General features: G+C 39.1%; 1 protein-coding gene across 3 annotated transcripts in view; it reads left to right on the top strand.

Moving 5' to 3' along the window:
- Positions 1 to 27278, top strand: part of LOC139966828 (uncharacterized) — a 75121-nt gene that overhangs the window by 26308 nt on the left and 21535 nt on the right. Inside the window, exons 3-9 of one of the 3 annotated variants that reach the window (XM_071970215.1) lie at positions 3493 to 3738; positions 4708 to 4950; positions 5185 to 5427; positions 8643 to 8885; positions 9138 to 9380; positions 13190 to 13432; positions 22333 to 22362. In XM_071970215.1, coding sequence (XP_071826316.1) covers positions 3493 to 3738; positions 4708 to 4950; positions 5185 to 5427; positions 8643 to 8885; positions 9138 to 9380; positions 13190 to 13432; positions 22333 to 22362 — 1491 coding nt within the window. The remainder of the gene's footprint in view (positions 1 to 3492; positions 3739 to 4707; positions 4951 to 5184; positions 5428 to 8642; positions 8886 to 9137; positions 9381 to 13189; positions 13433 to 22332; positions 22363 to 27278) is intronic. The other 2 variants (XM_071970216.1, XM_071970218.1) reach the window with 2 other exon arrangements.

The raw sequence follows: 27278 nt of genomic DNA, 5'->3' as shown, positions 1-27278 counted from the left end.
GAGAGTTACGAGGGGTGTTCAGAAAATTGAGGTCAAATGTCATTTAGGGGGTCATCGGGGGTCATTCTTTGTAATATTTATAAATATCTCAATCTCCTCAAGATTTTGATGGATCATATTCAAAGTTGAACTGATGATTGTGGGATTGTGTATGAATAAGGTGATGCCTAAAAAATTTTGGTCAAAAGTTAATTAATTACAATTAATCCCCATTGTTTAAAAAAAATCTGAGCCTTCACTTTTTGCCAAAGCTCGTTTAATTTGTCTCCCAGTGTCTGCAGTGTTTGTTTACATTTGTGGTTAAGCTCTGCAGAGGCTGTTAGTGGAATTAAAGCAGGACTGGGAGTTGTGTTTAACTGTTGAACTGTAAGCATGAGAGCCCTATAGCCAATCAGCACTTGCCGATTCTTAGAAGTCTTTGAGCCTGAGGTATGTAGGCAGCTTGTGAAGTTATGTCTTGTAGGGAGTGCTTGTGAAGTTATGTCTGCTAAGGTAGAGGGGAGAAAGTTTAATAGGATAGGTCAGTGCATGGTATTGTTTGAGAGAGTGGGTAAAATAGGATTTAAAGGGGGAAAATAGGAATTATAGCCAGTGGTGTGGCCAGGATTCTGCTAACGGAGGGGGGAGGGTATCCCTCATGGGCCCAAAATTGGTTTTGTGGGCCCTGCATTTTTCAGCTCGAAAAGGTATGAGCTTCTGCGCCATTGGTGCTCTAGTTTATTTCTATGTTAGTAGTATACTGTGCACCTATAACTTACTGTATCTACCAATACCTTACACACACTATATGTCATGATGTTTGATGTTACAATGGCAATGTCCCAGTAGGCTTGTTCATTACTAATATGTCACCAAATTCATGTTCAGGGATGCATAATTGCTTTCAAAAATATAGAGCTGGCTTTGCTTATTTCAAGGCTAAACATTAAGGAATATTCTACAGGTGTGCCCTGAACAATGAAGCACTTGTTTAAAGATATCATTGAAACATGATATGGTATATTATGGGTGACCATTCTAGTTCTCTCACAAATCAGTAGTTACAGTATATCACTTTCATTTTGTATAATTTTTAGAACTGCATGATCAGATTATGTAGAGCTACAGTATGAAGCCTATGATGTTGTTAAATATATTTTGGCAAATGTCATTAATGTCTATATCATGATGAAATTATCAATTATTGTAAGATGGACTCAACGGCCTCAGGAAAAGAGGTACTGTAGCCGCTACCGTTTTTATAAGTTACTACCAAGTTGGGAGTAGTCTAATTTGGGTTAGAAAGAGTTAAAATTTATGCGTACATATTTTTCTTTGCAACTGAAGAATCATCCACAGCTAAAGTGGCTATGCGGATTGACAAGCAAGTGAAGCAAAGTATATACCCTACAGTAGCCCATAGATGCATATTAGACTTAAAAAAGTAAAAAGAACCCAATGCCTTAGTAACTTAATTCATCTTGGACTTGGAGTTGCTCAGCAGATTTGGTTATTTCACCACTTGAGAACCCATGCTCAGACAAAAAAAAAAAAAAAATGAAATGGCTACACAAATTAGTAGTCTATAACTGAGAATGACCATGCATGCAAATATGCAGTAAATTTTCAAGTTGTCAGACTAATTTATTTGTTGCAAGGAACTCTATTTGTGCTGGTAAACTAGAGTAGGATATGAAAACAGTTACTGTACTTTATTGAGTATAGGCCCCTGTCCCTCACTTACAGTACCTCACTGCAGACTAGATTTACAGTTATAAATATATATGGCCAGATCAAAAAATGCTCTTGACAGGAAACTTTACCACCAAATTGAGGTACAGTAGGCCCTGCATCATTTGTGCATCATTTCATAAATCTGGAGCTAGGCTACAGTAGTCCTACTTTTCCTATATTGCTCCGCTCATGAGAAGTTGCATTTCTTTCGAGTTTTATTTTCTTGTAGGGAGATATCCCTACCAAATCCATGTCCATATTACACTGATGCAGGCTTTGAAGGCCTATTCATATTTGCAAAGCTACCGAATCATTCACCAAACACATATATATTACCGCAGACTTCCATACTGATAATGCTTACTAGGCGAATATAAATAGAAAATCATATAAATAACACTTCAAGAAATATTTGGCCTAGGCTAGGCTACAGTTCCTCCTGCAGCTTTGCACTGCTATACTTGATATGGTTGGGTCATTTTGGAGAGAAAATAACTGCAGCTTTGTAGTTTTTCGTGCAATTGGCTCATTTTGTAGGTTGTCATGGTGAAATCGTGTATTTCTTAGGAGTGTCCGAACTTCGCAGTGTTCCAAACTTCGCAATTATACTACTACTGTACTAGCCTACTGTATGCCTCTCGGTGTATTAGTTGCCTTAGTTTGTCGGCCTAGCGCTACTCCTAAGTAGGCCTAGCTAGCATGATCTATTGAACAATATAACAAAGAAGCCTACAGTAGACCAAACACTTCGGCCGGAAAACAGTATACTGCAGCCTAAATAGTAAATATATAACGTTAGTTGTTAGTATAATTTGCTGCCTACCTTCTCGTATATATGATCTGCCATGCCAGTAAATGCTCCGCGAAGGTAGCATTGGTCATTTTGTCGATCCCTGATCTCTGTTCCAGTAGATCGTTTTTGGAGACCCAGTCCACGTACGTATCACCAGCTCAAGTACACTTTTCATGCCTGCAATTCTCTGTCCCTTTTCGCTCACTGCTTTTGGCATCGGGACCCACAATAAAGCAACCTGTGCCAACCTGTTGAGGTGGAATCCACCTCAACAGCGCGGCGAGGCAACCGCAATATGCGCATTACATGTGTTATGCTACACTGCATGAAACTGCACTATACTGTACATTACGTGTATTTACAAACAGGATTTACACTGTACAGTGGCAGTATATTACAAATACTGTATCACGTAAGTAACAATGTACCAGCGAAACCTATGAAATTGGCCCGCCCTCTAAAATTTCCTAGCTGAGAGAATGCCTTTAATCATTGTAGTCGGGTCTGACAGTTTGTGTCTTCAGTTTTTTCCCCCCTCTCCTATATATATAGGGTCCTTGATGGGGACTTGAGTGTCCCTCCTGTTCCTTTTTTTTCTACTATACTAAACTAAAGCTATTTTAATGTTTCACCCTGTTTCTGAACTAATTGCAGTTGTTACCTACAGTTCACCAGTGATGTTGTACTTCCTTGACTGAAACTTGTGCAATATGAACACAGACCTGTGTAAACCAGTTTTGGACGTTCTTTTGGCTAATTACAAACAAAAAATCATTAGTAGTAGATTTTGCGATATGTGGGTGACATTCACTTGCAGAGCGCATTTATTGCCAGCATGTTTTAGACAATATGCTTTCATGACCATAAATTTGTTGAATTTGCATTGGACAATGAGCTGTTTCCCTTTTTATGGCTTTCAAATAGTTAGACTCACATCTGAATACATTTGCTAGTTAATCTTTCTTGTCTGCTTTTATCATTTGAAGATGTGACTGCTCCTTTAGCTAGTTGTCAAGAAAATATAACTACTGATGCAAGTCTTCAAGGAGGAACCACTGCAAGAGTTGATTTTGTGGCATCATGTTCTGATAACAATGACACAGACATTCAAGCTGATTGTAATGCAACAAGCGGAAGTGAATTTCCAGTGGGAGTAATGACAGTGACTTGTTCTTGTGAAGATTTGTCTCAAAATATAACTGACGAATGTTCTTTCACCGTCACAGTCAAAGGTTAGTTCGAGAGAATTTCTTACATACTTGTGAAGAATTTTGAAAAAAATGCTAGCTGTTGAAGTCTTGTTTTGATAGTTTAATTCCATTATAAATAAAAACATTAAAAGCCCAGTTAATTCATTCAATGGGTAGTTACTGAACTCTATCACAGACAAATTGCTTAAAATCGATCAAGCACCAAATTGGTTGGCTGCAGTAGTTTGCCAAGAAGCTTAACTCAGTGGCTGATCTGCACAGATCTTACTTCAAGGACGTAGGAACCGGGAGAATAAAAAATCTCATTTGGAGCACCAAAATGCATCTAATTAAGGCCAGGTGAAAATTATTTACAAGATAAAGTGGGTGTTGAAGTGTGCTATATTGCACCAAATTGCATCTGAGGCCACCTGGAAATGCAAACAAATTCCAAAGGGGAGGGGGACACCCCCTCCCGTTTATCCCCTCCACCAGGCCGGCCATCAGTCTTCAGTCCCCCCACTCAAAAGTACCTTCTTATGCCACTCTTTCACTTCCTTGACCAAAAATCTCTCCTTTTGCTCCCTTTCAAACACAGAAAAGTATCAAAATGGGCCTTTTATGATAATTCAGACTGACCAAAGCTATATTAATGTTTAACTTTATTGATGAACAACAAAGCTGTCACCTATACATATACCCATGATGATTTACTTCCTTGGATGAAAGTTGTAAAGACAAGTGTTAACCAGTTTGAGACATTCTTCTGGCTTGAAAAACAAAAGTACTGGTAGATTTTATGATATGTGGCTAACACTTGCAACTACATTTATTGGCAACATCTTTAAGACGACATACTGTAGCTTTTGTGACCATCATTTTGTTGCAAATTTATAGTTAGACAATGAGCAAGTTTTTTTCTTAGCACCTTCCAACAGTTAAATCTACAATACTATTACATCTGAGTACAATTGCTAGTTAACCTTTCTTGTCTGCTTTTATAATATGAAGATGTGACTCATCCTACGGCTAGCTGTCCAAATGATATAGATACTGATGCAAGTCTGCAAAATGGAACCACTGCAAGAGTTGATTTTGTGGCATCATGTTCTGAAAACGTCGACACCGACATTAAAGCTGATTGTAATGCAACAAGCGGAAGTGACTTTCCAGTTGGTGTAACGATAGTGACTTGTGTTTGTCAAGATTTGTCTCAAAATACTGAAGAATGTTCTTTCAATATCACAGTTAAAGGTTAGTTTGAGAGACTGTCTTATGTTTCCTTATATATACTGCAGCTGTATATATTGTCAACCTGTTTTAGATGACTTACTATAGCGTTTGTGACAATCAATTTGTAGAATATTTAGAGTTGTACAATGAGCTGTGTACCATCTTCTAATTAACTTTTTATAAGTTAAATCTACAGTGGAACCATGTCTGAGTAGAATTGCTAGAGAGTCTTTTATCTGCTTTTATATTTTGAAGATGTGACTCCCCCTATGGCTAATTGCCAAGAACATATAACTATTAATGCAAGTCTGCAAGGAGGAACCACTGCAATAGTTGACTTTGTGGCATCATGTTCTGACAACATCGACACAGACATTCAAGCAGATTGTAATGCAACAAGCGGAAGTGACTTTCCAGTTGGTGTAACGATAGTGACTTGTTCTTGTCAAGATGTTTCTGAAAATACTGACGAATGTTCTTTCAATGTCACAGTTAAAGGTTAGTTTGAGATAATTTCTTACATTTTGCAAAGAATTTATCCCCAAAAATGTTATTTTAATTGAGTCTTGTTTTGATAGTTTAGTTCTAATTTAAATAATGAACATTAAAGGCCTCGATGACAACTTATTGAACACTATCACTGACTAATGCTTTTATTAATTAAGCACCAGAATTATTTTAGGCTAGTTTGGCAAGGAGCTAAAGTCTCTGGCTGATCTGCACAGATCTAACCTACACATGTGATGTTCTACTTCCTTAACCAAAAAATATCTTCTATATGCTCCCATGCAAACACAAAAGTGATTCAAAGTAAATTGGAATGGATCTATGACACTGACCAAAGCTTAATTAATGTATGACTTTATTTGTGAACAGCAAAGTTGTTATCTTGTTGTTAATGAACTAAAACTTGTGTCTACTTGTGTAAACCTATTAGAGCATTTACCAGCTCTGAAACATATAACAAAATGTAGTCTTCATTATGTTTATAGTGATGCTTACTGCATCAATGAAGTATCTTGTTGAAAAAACCTCCCAGGTACTACATTCTCAGGTACACCTCCAGGGTACCTCCTGCAGGTACTACATTCTCTTCATTCAGGAAAGTACTACATTCTCGTTACACTTGCTGCAGGGTGGTATTGATGGAAATCCTGTGTTTATTTTAATTTCAGTTGACTGTATGGATGCTTTACTTCCTCTCCCTCAGTTCTTATTAAAGAAAGGTGTTGAGATTATCATTAGTGTTGACACAAGAGCGGATGTGTATTTTTCTGAATGATTTTTCAGTACAACAAGTTTAATCGGATGTTTAAATATAGAATCATGGATAGGCTATTAAATAATCCACTTTAAGGTTTCCTTCCTGATATCTACGCTAGGGCTAACATCTATGCTATGGAAAATTTCTCGCCTAGGGCTAATATCTATGCTATGGATATTCTCTAGGCTAAGGCTAATCTCTATGCTAGGACTGATGTCTAGGCTAAGGGAAATATCTATGCTAGGGCTAATATCTAGACTACTGTAGGGCTTATCTATATGCCTTCGGCCCCCACCAAGAAGATATCCTTATTTACTTCCTTCCCCACTTACCTGTCTCCCCACAACCTATGCACCACATTCTACCGTGTCTAGAATGCCACTTCAACAAACTTCCTGTTCCTCAGATTAATTCTTACATCCATGACACTCCAGACTTCCTCAGAAAACTTGAAGATATTATGAATCAAATCCCCAATACAGCCATCATCGGTACTTTCGACGTCACTTCTCTTTACACTAACATCCCTCATGCTGAAGGTACCGCAGCTACATGTGTAGCCCTGCCCAAGAAGGTCCACCCTTGTCAACCCATCTGACATCAAAGTTCTCATGCAACAGATTCTCACCAAAAACAATTTCATGTTCATAGACATGCCATGAGTACCAGGATGGTTCTTCCTTTCTTCCTTTGCTTGCCTGTTTATGTCTAGCCTTGAAGAACCCATGCTCTGTGCAGCCACGGCTGTCCTCTTATCTGGTGGTGCTATATTGATGAGATCTTCTTCGTCCTGACCACTGATGAAGATAGCCTGCTCACCTTCATGAATCACATCAATTCCTTCCACAGCACCATTAAATTCACCTCTAATTACTCTCACCAACAGGTTAACTTCCTTGATGTGACTGTTCACAAGGGACATGGTTCTCTCTCTACTGAATTATACACCAAGCCCACAGACACACACCAGTATCTCCATTCTTCTAGCTGCCATCCCCGTCAATGTAAGTCTGGAATTGCCTACAGTCAAGCACTTCGTCTTTGTCGCAATTGCTCTGACAACTCCTCTTTCATTTGTCATACAGGTTCTTTTAAAATTGGGAAAACACCAAACTGGTAGGGGCCATAATGCCAGAAGGGTGCATCAAGCCATCCAGAGAATCCACTCCCTATCCAGATCATCTACATTGGCAGTGAAGGACAAAAAGGGACGAGATTTTGACGACGTCGAAATCTCGGAGGGAGAATGTACAAGCTCCCTCCGGTTGTTACTTTCCACCCAAATCTTCCTCCTTTTCAGCAAATCACCACTAACAACCACATTATTCTCCTCACTTCAGATAGACTCCAGATAGCCATTCATGAAACACACCATCGCCTACAGACCTCCACACAACCTAAGAGACCTTCTTGTGCGTGCTACTGTTCCACCTCTAACTTCTCTCCCATCCTACACTCCCATTCAGCATGGTTTCGAATGTGATCATAGTTTTAAATGCATCGTCTGCGGCCACCACATTGCTGAGTCCAATGCCATTACCAGCCACAGCATGCAACTCACAGACAAAGATAAGGGTGACATCACTTGCACAACCACTAATGTTATAGTCTGATCTCTTGTAGAGTTTGTGGCATCCAGTATGTTGGCGAACCAAAACCACCCTCAAGAAGCGATTATATGGTCACAGATCCACTGTTAACACCATGATCGAAGACTGAGACCCTAGTTGGATAACACTTTAACAGGCCTTCCCAACCATACCTTTAATTACATGTCCTTACAGGGGATTGAATCCTTAGGTAGCCACCCTAACCTAGTACGAATCAGCAGAGAGAGGCTGTGGATGCAACGTCATCGTACCATTCAACCTCATGGGCTCAACAGTCCTTCCTGAATGTTTTTCTTGTTCTCCTACCCCCTCCCCTCCATCTCACCTAGCTATCAGTCCTCTTCTCATAGCTTTCTTCCACCCTTTTTTCTCCACACTTTGCTGTTTTTGTCCTTCTCTACTTCCCTACCCCCTTCTCTTTATTCTCTCTTTTTAAATCAACTGTGTATCTCCTACCCCGTCTCTTCCCCTGTTGGTTTCTTTCTTTACTCCATCCCTTGTCTACTAATCCCCTTACATCTATCTCTTTGTGTTCTATGCTCATTAACCTGTCTGTATTATGTGAATGTGTGTGTACCTTGTGTGACTGTTACTTGTCATCCAACCTCTGAAGAAGCTCCTGCTAGGATCGAAACATCAGGCCAACTTACTTTTACACATGTTTTAGAAAACAGACTATATCTAGCGTTTGCGACCATCAATTTGTAGAACATTTATCGTTGGACAATGAGCAGTGTCCCTTCTTATGATCTTTCATACAGGTAAGTTAAATCTACAGTGGAAGCTTGTCTGACTACATTTGCATGAGAAGATTTCTTATCTGCTTTTATAATTTGAAAATGTGACTCATCCTACGGTTAGCTGTCCAAATGATATAGATACTGATGCAAGGCTGCAAGAAGGAACCACTGCAAGAGTTGAATTTGTGACATCATGTTCTGACAACATTGACACAGACATTGAAGCTGATTGTACTGCAATCAGCGGAAGTGACTTTCCAGTTGGAGAAACGATAGTGACTTGTTCTTGTGAAGATTTGTCTCAATATACTGAAGAATGTTCTTTCAAAGTCACAGTTAAAGGTTAGTTTGAGAGATGTTCTTATATTCCTTATATATCTTATATCCTGCAGCTGGATTGATTGTCAACATGTTTTAGACGACTTATTATAGCATTTGTAACCGTCAATTTGTAGAATATTTAGCGTTGGACAATGAGCAGTGTCCCTCATATGACCTAGGTCATATGAAAGCTTTCATAAGTTAAATCTACAGTGGAAGCATGTCTGTGTAAATTTGCTAAATATCTTTCTTATCTGCTTTTATATTTTAAAGATGTGACTCACCCTAAGGCTAGCTGTCCAAATGATATAGACACTGATGCAAATCTGCAAAAAGGAACCATTGCTAGAGTTGATTTTGTGGCATCATGCTCTGACAACATTGACACAGACATTCAAGCTGATTGTAATGCAACAAGCCAAAGGAAATTTCCAGTGGGAGGAACAACAGTGACTTGTTCTTGTGAAGATTCGTCCGAAAATACTGATGAATGTTATTTCACCATCACTGTTATAGGTAAGTTTGAGAGAATTTCTCGCATATTGCAAAGAATAAAAAAAACGTTATTTAAATGCTCACTATTAAATTGAGTCTTGTTATAATAATTCCAATATAAATAAAGAATATTAATAGCCTAGTTTATTAGATGGGAAGTTACTGAAAACTATAAATGCTTATATTAATTAGGCACCAAATAAGGCTGGTTTGGCAAGAAACTTAACTCTGTGGCTGATCTGCACAGATCTATTAGGGAAGCCTCGCAAATTTAACCGCCGGTTTCGGGCCGGCGGAAATCTCGCACCCCTTGCTCATTATGCATGTGCATATTGGTCCCATGGTTGAATGCACACAATCTGGTTGCCAGCCGGAGTAATGAGCACAGTGTCCTGACAACACTTAAGGCTGGTTATTCTTCACAAACAATGAGCAAACTTGGCCAAGTGACCGGATTTGCAGTTTTGACAGTCAATAGAGCGGTAGTTTATGTTGCAAAGTGACTTATACACTCAAATCCGCCACTACCAAATGTCCAAGATTCAGTACTTTATATAATTCTTGCAAATCTTCCACATTATCAAACCTCACAAATAAAATTTCTTGGGTCTCTTATGAACAATTGTGAAACTCCGCTACTCGAAAGTTCGATAAAAGCAGCCTTTACCTGGGCCTATACATTATGAGCCTTGTTCAACGAGTGGTACGTAACTATGAATTAAGAACTGAATCAGCCATTGCATTAAATATATGCCCCAAGAACTTCAGAAAACCCATATTGACACACCAGAATTTAATCAAAACAATAGTTAAGCTATATGCCACATATGTATGTTAAAGAGAGAACATCGACCGTAACATTGATCTCTGAAGCTAACTGCGACACAAATTCAACGAATAAACAGACGGTTTAGGCTTGATTTTCCCATTGACTTAGTGTGTTAGGCTGCCATGTGGTTAGAGATATAAGTAACTATTCGGTGAAAATTTTAATGCAAGCTAATTTGCGATACAGTTTCAGTTTATTTCTCCACATTGTATTGCATTGTTTCAAGCAGAGAACCTTCAAGCTGTTGTATAGCTCAACCCCGGTATGATAATGACGTGTAGGCTACTCGACAAAATTTTCCAGAAACGTAATGGTAATACACCCACCCCACTAGGGTTGGGCGATATTTGCTTTTTAACGTCACGATAAATAGTTCAAAGATTATCGTGATATTTCAATAATTATACGATAATTTTTCCTTCTTGTCAACAGCCGATTTCCCACCAACCCCTGTTGCGTGCGAGCATAATGGCGTGGGGTCCAGGGGCCCGCCTTAGGGCCCCGGTGGGGTCAAGGGGTGGAACCCCCTTGTGTGGGGTCCAGGGGCAAAGGCCCCGGAAAATTTTAGTATTTTTGCGTGTCTGGCGATAAAAAATTCGCAGTAGAGGATTAAAAATACTGACAACTTTTTGAATTTAAATTGTCACGAAACTGATGAAAATTTGAAAATGACAAGTGAGAGTTGCTATATTATGTGATAAAATGAAAAGAGATTTAATCTTTCTTACAATCTTTAAAAAGTTGAACTAACAAAACTGTCAATATTATGAAACAAACTACGTTCGGCAAAGCCCCGTTTCGAGACTGCCTAACAATGAACAGCGTGTACTATACGTACATCAGTTTACAAGTTCTGCAGTGTTTACCCCTACTTAAATATCATGGTAGGCATACTGTACATGGGCTGCGATTTTTCCCAGGTACCTTGCCAAACAACCCCCCTGTCTAACACCTGTTTGCTAACATTTTTGGCACGTTTCCAAAAACTTTTCATGGAGTAAACTATTTTGGCTCCACTCTAGAATTAATTAGGTAAGTCAGTAAAGGATCGGTAAAGTTATGCGAAATATTATCTTAGACGTTCAAGAAAAGTATATATCCCCGTAACATTATAGTAAGTAAAACACACCTCAAGCCAACCGACTCCTCCGCATGAACAAAACAATCTATTCCCCATGGTACACTCGAGGCACAGTCTATACAGACATAGCACGATATCAAGGCCCCAATAACTACAGTATGGCTATCTTTATGAAAGTAAACCCTTTAATCCCATGTTTTAGGCCACTTGGCATGATTAACTGAATGCTAAATATTGTTTCCATGTCCTTGTAGAAAACGTCAACTTCGTAAAATACAATTAGTTGTGTTTTTGTTGTTACGTGAGATCCGTAACCGGCGAAGTGGTTAGGCTATTTACCATACACTTAACTATGGTAGGATATTAATTTTTCCTTTTTTTTTTGGTGGAAATTCTAGAAAATACTTTCTTTTCCCCCCGCCAGATGTGGTCGTATGGTTTACATGGGTGTACTAGAGCCTTGTCTACATGACATTAGTTGCATTTAGCACGATATGCCAGTTTCGCGTGAATTTTTCGAAAGTATTTTGCTCGATCCTGCGTAAAATTTGAAAGGTGTACCAACTTACTGTTCGTACACAATTGCTAATTTCTCTACTGATTTTCAGAGTTGTAAAGGACGGTTTTTTTTTACGAAGTTCAAAAGTCAGTAAATGAAGTTTATAAACTTTATTTCTTTCAACTTTCTTAACCATGGAATGCTAGAATAACATTTACACATAAAACGGAGAAAGGATAATCGCATTTTTTCCACATTTATTTCAAATTTCTTTCACAAGAAATTATCGTCATTTGTTCAGTCCTCATGATGTCTACGATCTAGCTGGCTAAAAAAAAGTACAGCTTCGCTGGAGTGCGAAAAATTCCCTACAGTCTACCGATTTTTTTTCACCTAGTTGGGTAGTTTAGGTCCTGTTCTGTACAACTTAGTAGGATTATTCTAAAGTCTTCCCGTATGTTAGGCTCTGGTTCACGCTTACGGCACGTGTACAAGAAGTGAGATTGTGATTTCAGTTTTTTAGATTTTTAAATCTTAAAAATTCAGGAAACTTGTCCTTGCAAAAAGGCAACGAAAGTTTTTGTTCCTACTTGGCCGACTGGGAAAATAAGAAAGATAGCATTTTAGATTCCTGCAGTGTAAATTCACATTTCCTTACTTATTTTTCACAGAAGTTTTGCTTCTGCAGTAGGATAAAATACGGCGTATAAACACACTATCTTTTTGAAACGTTTGAATACCGTGAGACTTAGCTATGATGTTTTGTTCAACTCTCTATTGTGTTCAAATCGGCTTAGTAAAAACTTGACCGCGGCTGTGAATGTAACTGCATGTATAGCATGGAGGGTGGTTTGGAGAGTGTGTGCACTCAAGTGTGACTCATTATCTGCTTGTGGCTGTGCTCATTATAGCAGCGGAAAAATCCACCGGCCCGGACATGGCCGTTAGATTTGCGAGGCTTCCCTAACCTACACATGTGATGTTCTACTTCCTTGACCAAAAATATCTACTTATGCTCCCTGTCAAACACTAAAGAAATGATGTCTATTAGTCTTCATCAAATTTTAAGTGACCAAAGCTATTGTAACGTTTTTCTTATTTCTGAAATATCTGCAGTTGTTACCTACATCAATGATGTTTTACTTACTTGATTGAAATGTTGTGAAGACCAGTGTAAACCAGTTAAGCACATTCTTCCAAGTTAGAACATCATTAGTAGCAGATTTTGTGATATGTGGCTGACACTTCCAAATGCATTTATTGCCATCATATTTTAGACAACATGCTATAGCTTTTGTGACCATCAATTTGTTGACTATTTAGCATTGGACATTGAGCAGTGTCCCTGCTAATGACCTTCCATAAGTTGCTGTCTGAGTACATTTGCTAGAGAATCTCGTATCTTCTTTTATAATTTGAAGATGTGACTCCCCCTACGGCTACTTGTCAAGAAAATATAACAACTGATGCAAGTCTGCAAGGGGGAACCACTGAAAGAGTTGATTTTGTGGCATCATGTTCTGATAACATTGACAATGACATTCTAGCCGACTGTAATGCAACCAGCGGAAGTGAATTTCCAGTGGGAGTAACGACAGTGACCTGTTCTTGTGAAGATTTGTCTCAAAATACTGACAAATGTACTTTCAAAATCACAGTTAAAGGTTAGTTTGAGAGAATTTGATACATATTGTAAAGAATTAAAAAAAAAGGTTATCTGAATGCTAGCTGTTAAATCATTCAGTCTTGTTATGATAGTAAATTCCAATATAAATAAAGAACATTAAAATCCTAGCATTTTCGATGGGAAGTTACTGAAAACTATCTCGGACATGCCAAGTATCAATTAAGCACCAGATATGGCATGCCAAGAAGCTTAGCTCCTTTGCTTATCTGCACAAATCTTACACATGTGATGTTCTACTTCCTTGACCAAAAATGTCTACTTTTGCTCTCTGTCAAACACAAAATTGATACAAAGTATGAGAATGGTTTATATTACATTTCACACTGACCAAAGCTATATTAATGTATGACTTTATTGGTGAGTAGTAAAGTTGTGATCTTTTTCTTATTTGAAACAAAAACCACGTGTGGACTGGTGTAAACTTGGTTTGAACACTTACCAGGAAACATTCATCCTGCTGCAAAACAAATTACATAATGCAGTCTCCATTATGTTTGGTGATGCTTACTGAATCATGAAGTTTTTAATATCAAAACAACTTCCCAAGTACTACATTCTTATGAGCTGTTTACACTTGCTGTAGGTTTGTATTGAGAGAAAACCTATGCTTATTTTAAAGCTGGTGAATGTGGAAAATGGTACTATTTACTTCGTTCCCCACTTACCTGTCTCCCCACAACCTAAGCACCGCATTCTACCGTTGTCTAGTATGCCCTGGTAATCTTTTAACACTGTGCACCCTTACTGACCCCAAGTAAACCCCTTCATATTCTACCATTCCAAAGTGTCTCATATGTTTTTCGTATTGGGAAAAATTTTCTTCGAAATTCGCCCGGATACCTTGGATTTTTACTCTAGAAGTTTCCTTATAGGAGTTCTAGCACTTCCAACAACCTTTTACAGCCTGATAAGTATCCTCTTCTTAGTTACGTGTTCGCTTCTAAGTGTGGGAAGTTTTTTCACTATCGTAGCGTACTTTGTAAGCCGCGAGCCTCTAGCGGGGCGCGTTGTTTTTGTTACGTAACTTTACTCTCTGTTAGCTTACGTCCCACCCTACTTCCTCCTTATAGTCGTTCCGTTTGATATACGTTAGACTATTCGCCGTTAGTCTCTCCTTAACGTGGGTTTTTCAGACATGTCTCAAAACCACCTTAAATGTGTGAACTGTTCGTTGTTCCGAGACCTTTGTCTAGTCTGTATTGTTTTCACACCAGACAGTGGCAGCACATCGACACCTGGCTAGCAGGCCAGGACAGGTTTGATCTATCACCGAACCCACAGTTCCCCTAGAGGGAGTCGTAGGAGAGACAGGAGATAAAGAGGAAGTGAGAGAGTTGGTGGGAGTTGAGATGGAGAGAGGCCATTTGAGGGCCGGAGAAGAGAAAGAGAGAGGTGGAGAGAGAGGTGGAGAGAGAGGAGGAGAGTTTGCCACCCAAGGTGCCAGCGTTGTCCGGATGTAGTACCAAGGGCAAGGGCAAGGCTTCAGCCAACAAAAAAGCCCATGAGAGAGAGAGAGAGATGGAGAGAGAGAGGAGGAGACTTTGCCACCCAAGGTGCAAGTCTCTTTCATCAGGGGAGTGTTGCCCCCCGAACTAGCAGCTTGAGCTGCGACGACAGGTTCGAATCAATTGCGGAAAAACACTGCAATCGCTACACCATTAATCACTACACATCCCAAATGTGTGTCTAACAAGTACCAGCAGAAACCAGGACATGACATAGATTTCCTAGGCTTTCATGGGTCATATTCTCCTAGCTAATTATACTTCTCTCTCATTATAATTCATCGCCATATGTCTAGGTTTGAAACCTTACTTGTGTTTAAGACACTGTTGTTTAAAACAATTGTGGAACCCCCTCCAGAGCATGTTAAAATGCGCAAGACTGAAGCAATTCTAGTACAGTATTCTCGTTACTTAGAACCTTGGCAAACTGCCAGGAAGAGAACGTTCTTGAAACTTGGCAAAGTGCTAGGAAAACGAAAACTTTTTAGAACCTTGGCAAACTGCCAGGAAAATATACCCACGCTGTATATTTGTTACGAGAGGAGGGGGGCCAAGCAGTCACGTGGCTTGACACGTGTAAGCTCAACGTTTGCTGCAACGATCTGTCGACTACGTGAGCGATCCCATGGAATAAGCCTCCCTTTAAATTTTTTGGGTGAATTACCAAGACAAATGCGTTAGTAAGTTGAAAAAGGGGTAGGATAAAACCCCAGCAAAGTTACAAGTGCTAACACGCTCCGAACATACAGTTTGCGCTGCATGAATAATGTTGGATGTTCCGACATCTTAAGCACAGTTGCATTTCGTAGCACCTGATAGCCTAGTCGTGACTATGCGGTAGGTGGTTTCAATAGGAAGTTGGAAACTTCTACTACACTATTGAAATGGAGAGATTTGAGAAGTAACGGGTACGCAGGGTTCTGCCGCTGCCGGTCGGCGCCGGTCGGGCCCGACCAGCACACTGAATTACCGACCGCCACAATCTGCCTGAGTGACTTTTCCGACCGGCACTTATTTAAGATAGGAACTCCAAAAACAGCTCCATAGCCGGAGGGTCGAACGTACAGAAACAATCTGTTTGAGACTAGGGGAAATCCAGTTCATAACTGTCCAAAATATCCAACACATCACAGTGTCATACTTAGTAAAAATTACCAGAGTTCCGCATTCCAGACCAATGACTGTTTTCCGTTTCCAACTCCCGATCGTACTTTTGATAGTTTCATTTATATCTATTTTTATCACGCGAGACACAGGCACTATCCAGCTAGCTAGTACACATACGGCCGTTAACCTTCGTAGCGGGTGAATTTACATCATATTGCATTAGGCACGAGTGACAAGGGCTGGAAAACCTTGCGAACCGTCCGAACCAGGTTAGCAGGAAATCCGCGATGCTCGCGGGAAATCCAGCCCGGCTGGCAAAAAAAAAATCGGACAAAAAAAAAAATAGAAACAAAACGGGAAGAAAAACTAAAAATAAAAAACAAATAAAAGGACAAATAAGTACATCTATAAAAAAAAAAAAAAGTAAAATTTCACAAGAAAAGTTTCAGAAACAAAAGGAAAATGTTCAGAGAGCGTGCTCACAATTTTAGTCACAATACCAACGAGTAATGATGTGTCCCCAACCCACTTACACTGGCTATTTCGCAAGCTTCAGGGTATACGTGTCACACAGACACCCACGGCCCAGCGCGGGAAGGTTGCTGCAATAAATCAGCCTCTCGGGAAATGTTGTGAACAATATTGCCATTCCACGTTCTTTTATATTTGTATTGTATGTTGGTTAGTAAACGTTTTCTTTCGTATGAATTTGAGTTCAGTTCAGTGTTCCCACTAAGGTGCGGGATTCCTTCAACTGACTCAGTAATCCCGCAAAGAAAACATTTGTCTGCTGGAAATCCCTGCATCGTTTTTTGCATTTGCGATGATTTTATACTCAATGTACAACTTATTCACTTGACCGTATAGAGAAAAAAAAAACTGAAAATCAATTGTGTACCAATTGTGTACGGAAAGGTGGTAGGCTACACCTTTCAAATTTTACGAAAGATCGAGCAAAGCACTTTCGAAAAATTCACGCCAAACTTGCATATCGTACGAAATGCAACTAATGTCATGTAAACAAGGCTCTAGTGCATCCATTTATGAATATACCGTAAGACCATATCTGGTGTTAAGCGGGGGGAAAAGAAAGTATTTTCTAGCATTTCCAAAAATACCGAAAAAATAATATCCTACCATAGTTAAGTGTATAGCAAATAGCCTAACCACCGCGGAGGTTATAACGGATCTCACAGCTACAAAATCACAACTAATTGTATTTTGCAGAGTTTACGTTTTCTACAAGAACATGGAAACAATATTTAGCATTGAGTTAATCATGCCAAGTGGCCTAAAACATGTGATTACAAGTGTAACTTTCATAAAGATGGCCATAGCAAGGGGCCTTGATATCGTGCTATGCATAGTATGGACTGTGCCTCGTGTTTCATGGGGTGTTTTATCATCTCAGCCTGAATGATTTATTTAATAGGCACCACCAGCTGGTCTGTACTCTGGTGCTCCAGATATTTGTCCTAACTTTTTTCATTAATTATGAAAAATTCCAGACATGAGATCTCATTTGAAAGCTGTCTACATGTGGCTCAGAATACTCGGGAAGGGCCGTTTCCGGCCATCTGGGGGGGTTTCCAAAACCCGAAATTTTCTTGTATGCTCCGCGCCAACCGATGGTGGCACTCCGCTTAGATAGTCCTGCCGGCACTCAATCCACCCTGGGCAGAACCCTGGGTACGTTATCATAACATTTAATACGTGTTTATTACGTTAAATGTGGTGTTGTAAAAACGTCGACATAACGTTTCTATGAGATATTAATGTTATATTAATGTTATATTAATGTCTTAACGTAAATCGTTTTGAAATATGAGCCTGAAAACGTTTTCGGTGACATACCTCTTACACCACAAATAACGTTATCATAACAAAAGACTACATGCTTGGTAAAGCTTTTGTGTTTGCTGAGTAACTCCCCTGGCTCTGTTAAGCAGCCAGGGATTTATGAGGTGGATTTTCTACAAACCCACTCTCTCACCATCTTTACAGCCCCTGTTGGGAGTTTTTTTCTGATGAGTAGGTCTATAGCTCAGTTAGCTCAGGGTTAAAGCCTTTCAATCATAAGGTCCCCTGTTCAAGTCACCCCAAGATTAATGTATGTTGTCCAATTACAGAGTTGTTGACTTTTCATAATCATGGACATTAAATTTGAATGTAAGAAACTGACTTCAGTCAGCTTGTAGCTTTGATAAGCCAATGAGGCTTCTTCACAAGTTCCTACTTGCAGGATGATCTAAAATTCATTCATAAATACATACATATAGTTGTAGGAGTCACATAAACAGTAGCAGTGTAGCTTTGTTTAAGATTCTGATGAAGCAAACTATCCATTCAGTACTCTTTTCTTTTTTTTTTGAAGCAGTGTAGCATTGCTTAAGATTCTGTACTCACTCAGCAGAGTGAGATTCTGTACTCTCAGTACTCATTTTTTGAGAGTACTGTGGTCAAGTGGTGAAGGCAGTGAACTGGTGATCTAAGGCTTGCAGGTTTGAGTCCTGGCCAGATCATTCCGTTGTTTCCTTGGGCAAGGCACTTCTTCTCCATTGCGTCTTTCCATCCAGGTGATATTTGTCTCTATGTTTGACTAGTTTTCGTTGACCGGGGTAATATTGTTAGGCGCCTCTGGCATTGTTATCATTGGATAGGTCTGCGCCTTATCAATCCTCAATATTATGATTAATATTTTTTATCGTGGAAAGAACCTCCATTAAACCTCCCTACAGGGTACAGCTTAGATTTACATCATCAGGACATTCCTTTTCTTCAGAGTTTCTGATTCCAACGGTTTGATAACTGAAGGAGTCATCAGCGGTACTGTGGTACTGAATCAGTACTGCGAGTGCGGCCCGTTCTGCAAGCGCAAACAAGGTCACCATACAGGCCGCTGTCCTTGACTTCTTTAGCAGCAGATACAGAGGGTACAGGGCATTTTGACCACCATCCTCTCAGACAACACGACGGTGGTGACATACTGTAGCTACATCACCAGACATGGTGGCACCAGGTCAGAGAGATTGTGCCGTCTGGCAAGGGAGACCCTCACCACAGCTACAGAATCTGGCATGGCCCTACGAGTCTCTCAGATAGCCAGAAAGGAGAATGTCATGGCAGAGGCTCTGCGAGACGGACCCAAAGCTTACATCTTCCCCCTCTTGGCATGATCAGCCAGGTACTGAGGAAGATCCGACATTCTTGGGGCAGATCCATCATAGTGGCCCCTCTGACCCTGGTTCGGGAAAAATTCTCCAGCTCCTCACGGACGAGCCGGCGATCCTGCCGGACACACCACAGTCGGTTGTCCCATAGACAGGGCGCGCTGGCTCACCCGGACAGCAAGGGCCTACAATTAGATGCCTGACAGATCCTTAGACAGAAAGGACTTTGGCCGCCAGAGTGAGAACAACCGTGGCGACTTACGTTTTCTGCCTACGGAGATACGGAGTATGCCGAACGAGACAGACTCTGCCTACCATGGCCTTTCTAACTTTGATCGCCGACTCCCCACACTGTTCCAAGAAGGGAGGCAGGGTTTCGACGATCAAGAACTATTGTTTATTGCCGCCTTCCATCAGGGCTTCCTCTACGGCTCCACGCCAGGCAACAGCGGCACGCCTTGACTAAGGTGCCTTCAGTCCTACGGTTTGTGGGGTGCTGATAGTTCTCGACCCCTCCTTCTTCTCTAAGAACCAGGTTTGGGCCATCCTACCGGGAGACATCATCATCCCAGAGATCAAGACCTGCTCTTTGTTCCCCGAGGACAGACTACAATATGGTTTCCCGTTAGGGCACTGAAGTGGTACCTCAACAGAACACAAGATTTCTTAGGTACTTCGACATCTCTGTTCTTCCTCCTTCGAGTGCCTCACTCAGCAGCCTGGGAGGATACCTTGTCCCGCTGTTTGGTGGAAACCATCCGCCTTCTGGCTGCAGGTACAGGCAGATCTATGGCTCACAACAGCAGGGGTTTTCACTGCTTCTACAGCCCTGTTCGCAGGCTTTCCGATAGTGGACATCTGCAAGACGGCGTGGAAGACTCCAATCGCTTCGTCGACTGCTACTTATCGGACATACCACAGGCCGATTTGGCTTTGGTCGCTCGGTGATACGAGCTCCGGGGGTCCCACCCCTCGGGCCTCCCACCATTGGGCAGTGCCACTCGGTGCTTAGGTTGTGGGAGACAGGTAAGTGGGGACCAAAGTAAATATGATAAAACTTACTGGTTTATATATTTACGAGTGACCCACTTACCTGTCTCCATTCCCGCCACCCTCCCCCGAGGGAGGTGGGACACAGCCAGACGGGGGAGCGGTCGTTTGACCTGACTCATGACTCCTCGCGTTCTCTTCGATAGACATCACCACCCACTGGGTTGCCTGCGGCTACTTGTCTATCGGTGAGTGTTCTTTCCTTATTTTGGTCTACCAAGTTACCCTTTACCATCTAAGGTAGTATGGGCCTCGTCCCCTTGTTCAATTAGGCCTCTGTAAGTGTAGGGGGAGGCACGCCTACGGGGTGACGGAGGGCGGACCCCCACCCCGATGGTTCGGGGTGGGGGTCCACCCTCCGCCTGGAGGTGTCAGCAGTCTTTGTTAGTGTAAGATTTTTCCTTCTCCGCGAGCTTGGCGGGTGGCGGGTTATACCCGCCACCCGCCACCCCCCCCCTGAGGTCGCGTCAGGGGCCACTTTGGATTGGAAGTGGTCTCATAAGAAGGAGTTCACTTGGGGTCAGTAAGGGTGCACAGTGTTAAAAGATTACCAGGGCATACTAGACACAGTAGAATGCGGTGCTTAGGTTGTGGGGAGACAGGTAAGTGGGTCACTCGTAAATATATAAACCAGTAAGTTTTATCATTTCTGTTCCTGATGTGGAAAACTAAATCTGTTGACTGCATGAATTCTTTACTTCTCTTCTCTCATTTCTTAAGAAAAGTGCTGAGATTTACAACATTCCAACTTACGAAACGACCCCAAAATACTGTACTCTTTGACAAGAATTCAGTGGTTTAGAATCTGAAAGGGACGACAGAGATGTACAAGTTGATAACCAGCTCTATAGTTAAACTAAGATGAATTGGATTTAGACTGGCTATGTGAATGATCAGTACTAGAATGGGTCTATATCAATTTTAAGTGACCAAAGCTATTGTAAGGTTTGATCTTATTTCTGAACTATCTTTGTGACCTACACCAATTGATGATGTTTTACTTCCTTGATTGAAAACTTGTGATGACTGCGGTGTAAACCAGTTTTGAAGATTCTTCCAGGTTTAATGAAAAAATCATTTTAAGTATGCGGCTGACACCTTCACCTGGATTTATTGCCAACATGTTTTAGAAGACATACTTTAGCGTTTGCGACCATCAATTTGGTAATTATTTATTGTATTGAATTATTTTTCTCTTTAAAAGAATACATTGGTAACTGTAGCAAATGTCAAGCTATCAATTGGTGTCTTACATTTGCTTCTATGTAAGTAGTATTCCAAAAATTATCATAGGTCCCGAGTTCCAAGATTAATCTATGTTGTCCATTTACAGAGTTGTCTACAATTTACAATTCATAATCATGGATGTTAAATATGAATATAAGCAACTGACGTTGGTCAGCTTGTGGCTTTGATAAGCCAATGATGGCTTCTTCGCGGGTTCCTGCTTGCAGGAGGATCTACTGTACATACATACATCATAAACTTGAACTTGAAAAGACAATCCGAAAAGTTAGGGTCTTACACAGTAATGTTTCTTAATAAATGAAATGTTTTGCGAGAAGTGTTTCAAATATTATTATTGCTTAAGATTGTACCCAAAGGAAAGGTCTCCTTTTGAGAAACAAAATTTTGTAGTATATAAACCACTCAGCATCAAGAAAAAAAATTGAAATTAGTTTGCATTCCCAGAAGAGATACTCAATTGTCTTTTCCTTTTCTCAGCAAAGAGAGCATCTTGGGTATTCCCCTGCTTGTTCATACGAAATAATAAGTAATTAACTTCAACAGTTCTTTGAATCAAAAGCTAAGCGGTGATTAATTTGACTGTTCTATGTATGGTCATAGGTTTGTTGGTATGTCTGTAGGCTCAGACATTGAACCTTCTTATGGGGTAGGGCTGGAGGAAGCGAATGAGGAATGCAGGGCACCATATACAGAAACGTCGACAATTACCATGTTTGTTCTTTCCTTTATGTACAAGGTTCAAATTCATTGCTACTTTAAAAAAAGTACTGTGATGTGTCTTTTCTCTTTCGTGACAGAAATAACGACCACCGAGGCACCGTCACTAGGTGAGTATAATTACATTGGATAAACATGTTAGCTGAATATGGTTCTGTTAGGATGCTATATGGTCAATTCCACAGTGACTCGTGTGACATTTTTACTAAAATTCCTCTCTATTTGATATCATTAAACAAATAAAGAAATTAACTGGGAGAAAAGCATTTATGTAGTCAGTGAAGGTACGTCTTAATGCTTACAACAGTATACAAAAAATATTTATACCTCAAGTATTGGGGGTGAAATTGGCGAAAAACTACACGTGACTCGCATGAAAGTTACTATTAGCAAAAATCAGAGTGCACACACAAATGTTCAATTTCTTACGTCTTATTAAAATGTTTCCAATAACTTTTTATAATCATACTGAAGTTGAAAAACACCTCTACCTCAATTGCTATATGCAACTTTGAAAAATGTTGTAACGCATGAAAATAATGATGAAGATGTATTGTGACTCGTGTGACAAGAAAACGTGACTCGCATGACTAGTTTACTTTTCGGATAGTTCTAGACCAAATGCAGTAGTGAATTGAAGGTATAGATCTTGCATAGTGAAATATAACATTCATTGGTCTAGAAAATGTCCAAAAGGTACTTCCCTTGGGAATGTCCAGATGATATTATTGTCCCAGAGTTACCCTCATGACTGCAGACAGTAGGTAATATACACAGTTGTTCAGGCAAAATATTTTGTCAATTCATATTTATAACAATATTTAGTCTGTTGAAGTCACTCATGAGAGTTATAGAAGAAACATCTATCAGAATGTGATTCAAATTACCATTCTCATTTGTCATATTTGAATAAACCAAAAGTGTAATATTTGAGAAGATACATTCGCTCATAGGATTATGGGAATGATTGAGCAGTTAAAACCTTTAGGTTGTCAAGTCATAGCACATGGCATTGCCAGATACTAAAATAGATTATGTTTTGGTTTATTACTAAAATATCAAATGACACATGCTCACTTTCCAAATGTGGTAATAAAATATTGCGAATAAATAATCATGAATTTAAATTCTGATATTTCAATGAAATTATTCTAATTATTCTAATTATGTGTGCCCATATTATTCAAGTTGCCTAATTAAAGGGGAATGCATATGATATCTTTAATTAGTGATTCATTCATCAAGCTATAATATCCCTGTAATTTTCACATAGTAAATAGGTAGAAACACTATCTTGAATTGATGTGACTCGCATGACGTGACTCGCGTGACATTTGTAAAGGGTGATTTTCCGCAAACTTTGAATATCTTCTGAAAAGGAAAATTCAGTAATCCTTTTGGTATCTATGTGAAGACTTGATGTTCATTATTTGGAGTTAAACTATTGTGCAGGCAAGGAGGAAAACACAAAAACAATAAATTTTGTGACTCGCGTGACAGTAAATCGAGGGTGTTTTCCATTCACCACTGTTGTCTAATGTCTTTATGTCGAAAAAAAATTGAAGCTATTATGTGAGCACTATGCTATATAGCAAATATAATTAGTCCAAAAAACTGATGATATCTATGATTACTGTTAATTGGACTTGGGGTGCGGAGCGCCTGTAACCAACCAGATAACCAAATGAAGGGAAACTCGAAATTTGTGCTTCGTTTCTTTAATTTCTCTTCAAATCATGCGATTTCATGAACGGTAAAACTGAAAAATAAACAAAAGACTAATAACTAATGTGTACATGAAAACATTGAAAATAAACACAGTCGATGACTGGTGAAACAACTAAGCCTTAAGATGCTAAAGGTAGCAAGGAAAACCTGAATACATACTGGCAACAACCATACACCCCATCACACTGCATACAATCTAACAAATGAGAATACATCTAGCTATCTCATACAACAATTGTTCACATCTCAAATCCAAGGCATATGTAGATAATACAACACACCCAATCAGAATGATCTAAATATCACAATGAACGTATAGAAAAAACTTGTTTAATAATAATAATAATACAAAACAATGACAGAAGAAAGACTTAATGGTACAAGATCATATAAATTCTGTCAATTGATGTATAACTTGTAACACGGCATGCAGCAAAATCCCTGTGACTTTCATAATATATTCTTATACATAAATTGTGGGCAGCCGGCACGTGACACAACAGTAGGTGAATAAACAACAATACTTCAACAAGATAAACAATGTTACATCTTAACTGTATGCATCGCTTAACAACTTAGCAACTGTAATTTAAAATATGATAGCTACTGCTGGGCACAAGCTATAATGGCAGAAACAATGTCTTCAAGAGAAGATATAAAAGTACTGCAAAACACTTACAGAATGTTATCCCCTAGCTCTTAATGTCCCTGAATCACAAGCTACTCAGCTTAAAACATCCGACATCTTTCAGCGGTCATTCTGTCACCTAAAAAAGGAATCAACAATAAACAATCCTCAAGAGGCAAAACAATAAACAAGCAGTACAAAACACTTATCTCTAACACTAAGACTACACAGCGACTTGAAGAAAACAAAACCACATGCAAAATGATGAGAAGATCCCAGCTCATGAATATTCATAAGTCAAGAAGAAAAATGGCGATTGGAGGTGCCTTAGCGAGTGCTCTGTATGTACAAAAACTAATTACCCAAGGTTCACAATCAAGGTGATAAAAGTAGCGATGAACTCTGAAACAGGTCACACATGTATACGCCATGTACCTCAAAATTATCTGTAAGAACTATACATCTCGATGAATGTATTTCTCAAACCCAAACTGTAGCCTAACATATGAAAATTCTACTGTAAAAATTCAACCGTGAAACTTGTAGTTTAACACAGTAACACTAGCATACATAATACACAAACAATAGCACTGTCTGGCAGAACAACACTGGCCACAAGAGTAAACTTAAAACACGGATAACTCAAAAACCATTGCATTAACAGGAAAAAACCAACATATAAATAGGTTCAAAACTCACCAGAAAACATCATACTAATGATCATATCAAACAAATTACGCCGTGAGCTGAACTTCAGAAACTATACCGACAGTGACAGACAGATTGTCTTAAACACGTGAAACTAACAAAGCTCCGTTTCTCGTCGAAAATAGAGGGCGTAGAAGCAAACGACAATGTAAAAATCGCGAACAGCACAATTACTATGTACAAATCTGCACAAAATGAAATTTCACTGTATATTTCATAATTTAGTTACTACGGGAACCATTTGTTATTACCGACTTTAATCAAACAAATGATTTTTCGGGGGGTGAAAAAAATATTTTTAGTAACTACAAGTATTCTGTTTATTGGAAACTTATACAATTTTAATGTACAATGATTTTAAATTTTTTGGTATGATGTTGACCTTATCATGGAATTGACCATATAACCCCATAATTCATCTGTTTTTTCAATGTAAAATCAAATGAAACAGATCGTAAATTTTATGCATACAAAATAATTTAAGGTACAATACTTCTGTTTTACTTTTGTCTATTTTTTTTAGTTATTTCCATTCCATTCTTTTGTTTACATTTTAGTTTGTTATTTCTATTTCATTAATTTGTCTAATTTTTAATTTACTTTTACTATATCATTATTTTGTGTATTTATAGCTTGTTGACATTGACATTGCAAGGATCCTACCTGTACCGCCTAAGATTCGTCACAGGGGTTCTACTTGTAATGGGTATGGTTGGCATATAATATACATATTTGAGTAGTCGAATGAGAACTTATTTCAGAATGCATATTAAATACGTGTCTTCCTGATACGTCTTCTGTCATGCAAGCAGTTACTTTCGTTTTAGATATATTTTCCACTTTTGCTTTTATTTAAAGCAACTCACATTACCCCTATCAACCTAATGGTACTTACCAAAGCTTCAGGTACATAGACTATTCTCTAGGGGGTTACCAATTTCTATCTCAATACAACATGTTTTAACATTTAAAGACATGCTATCTACATATTGTTATTAATATTTACTAAGTTAATAATACCAAGTACAATTTTGATATTCCTTTGATAATTTTTTTCTTCCTGTTGAATGTTCTTTTCTAATATTGACATACAGTGCATACCCAACGATTTTAGTAATAAGCATATCTTTTTTGAGAAATGACGGTCTGCCGTCACTGGTCAAAGGATGTGTAGCAACGAAGTCTTCGGCTTTGAGTACAGTGTTTCTGTAAGTTGCCGTGTTGGACGAATATGAACGTTATAGTTTTGCGATTCGCGTAATAGTCATCGCCGAATTTACAATCCGTGGTCTCCCTCACAATTTGAAAATGTCGGTAAAAATGACTCCATAGTTTTCCCTTTCAGAAACCACCAAAAGTTGGATTGAGGTGGACAAGATTATAAACGGTTTTGATAACTTGACATTAAGTGACTTTTTCAGTTAATCCAATGGAAGGAACATTAGAGGTAATTGTTTTAAGTTGCAGAAGGTTTGTCATAGATGTTTGTAATTTTTTTTTCCACTACCTGAGTGTTGTGAACGAATGGAATGATTTGCCTGAGTAGGTTGTTTTTTTCTCAAAGTGTCAGTGGTTTTATGAATGCCTGGTCCCTGTCAGAATTACAACATAATTTAATGTCTTTGTTTTCAGTTTTTTTTTTGCAAAGGGTCTTTGATGCGGACTTTCCAACCCCTTCTTGTTCTTACTAAACTAAACTAAACTAACCTAGCTATCATACTCAATGCAATATTTCTGACCTACTGTGAAAGCACCATAATGTTCTCATTCTCCTCCAGAAAATGAAGTTGTTTCTAACTAATTTCTACATTTAACAAATATATAAGCTGGGTGCATCATTCATTTACTTAGTTTGAACTTTTTGTTATGATAAATATGAAATATGTGAATTTGCCGACAGTTTGGTTAATAGCTTTGTTTTGTCTGTAGCTCTATATCATAGACAATACACAATTGAATGTG

This window comes from Apostichopus japonicus, chromosome 4 (assembly GCF_037975245.1).
Source record: "Apostichopus japonicus isolate 1M-3 chromosome 4, ASM3797524v1, whole genome shotgun sequence".
Classification (NCBI taxonomy): Eukaryota; Metazoa; Echinodermata; class Holothuroidea; order Aspidochirotida; family Stichopodidae; genus Apostichopus; species Apostichopus japonicus.
This window is presented reverse-complemented; position numbering and strand designations above follow the sequence as displayed.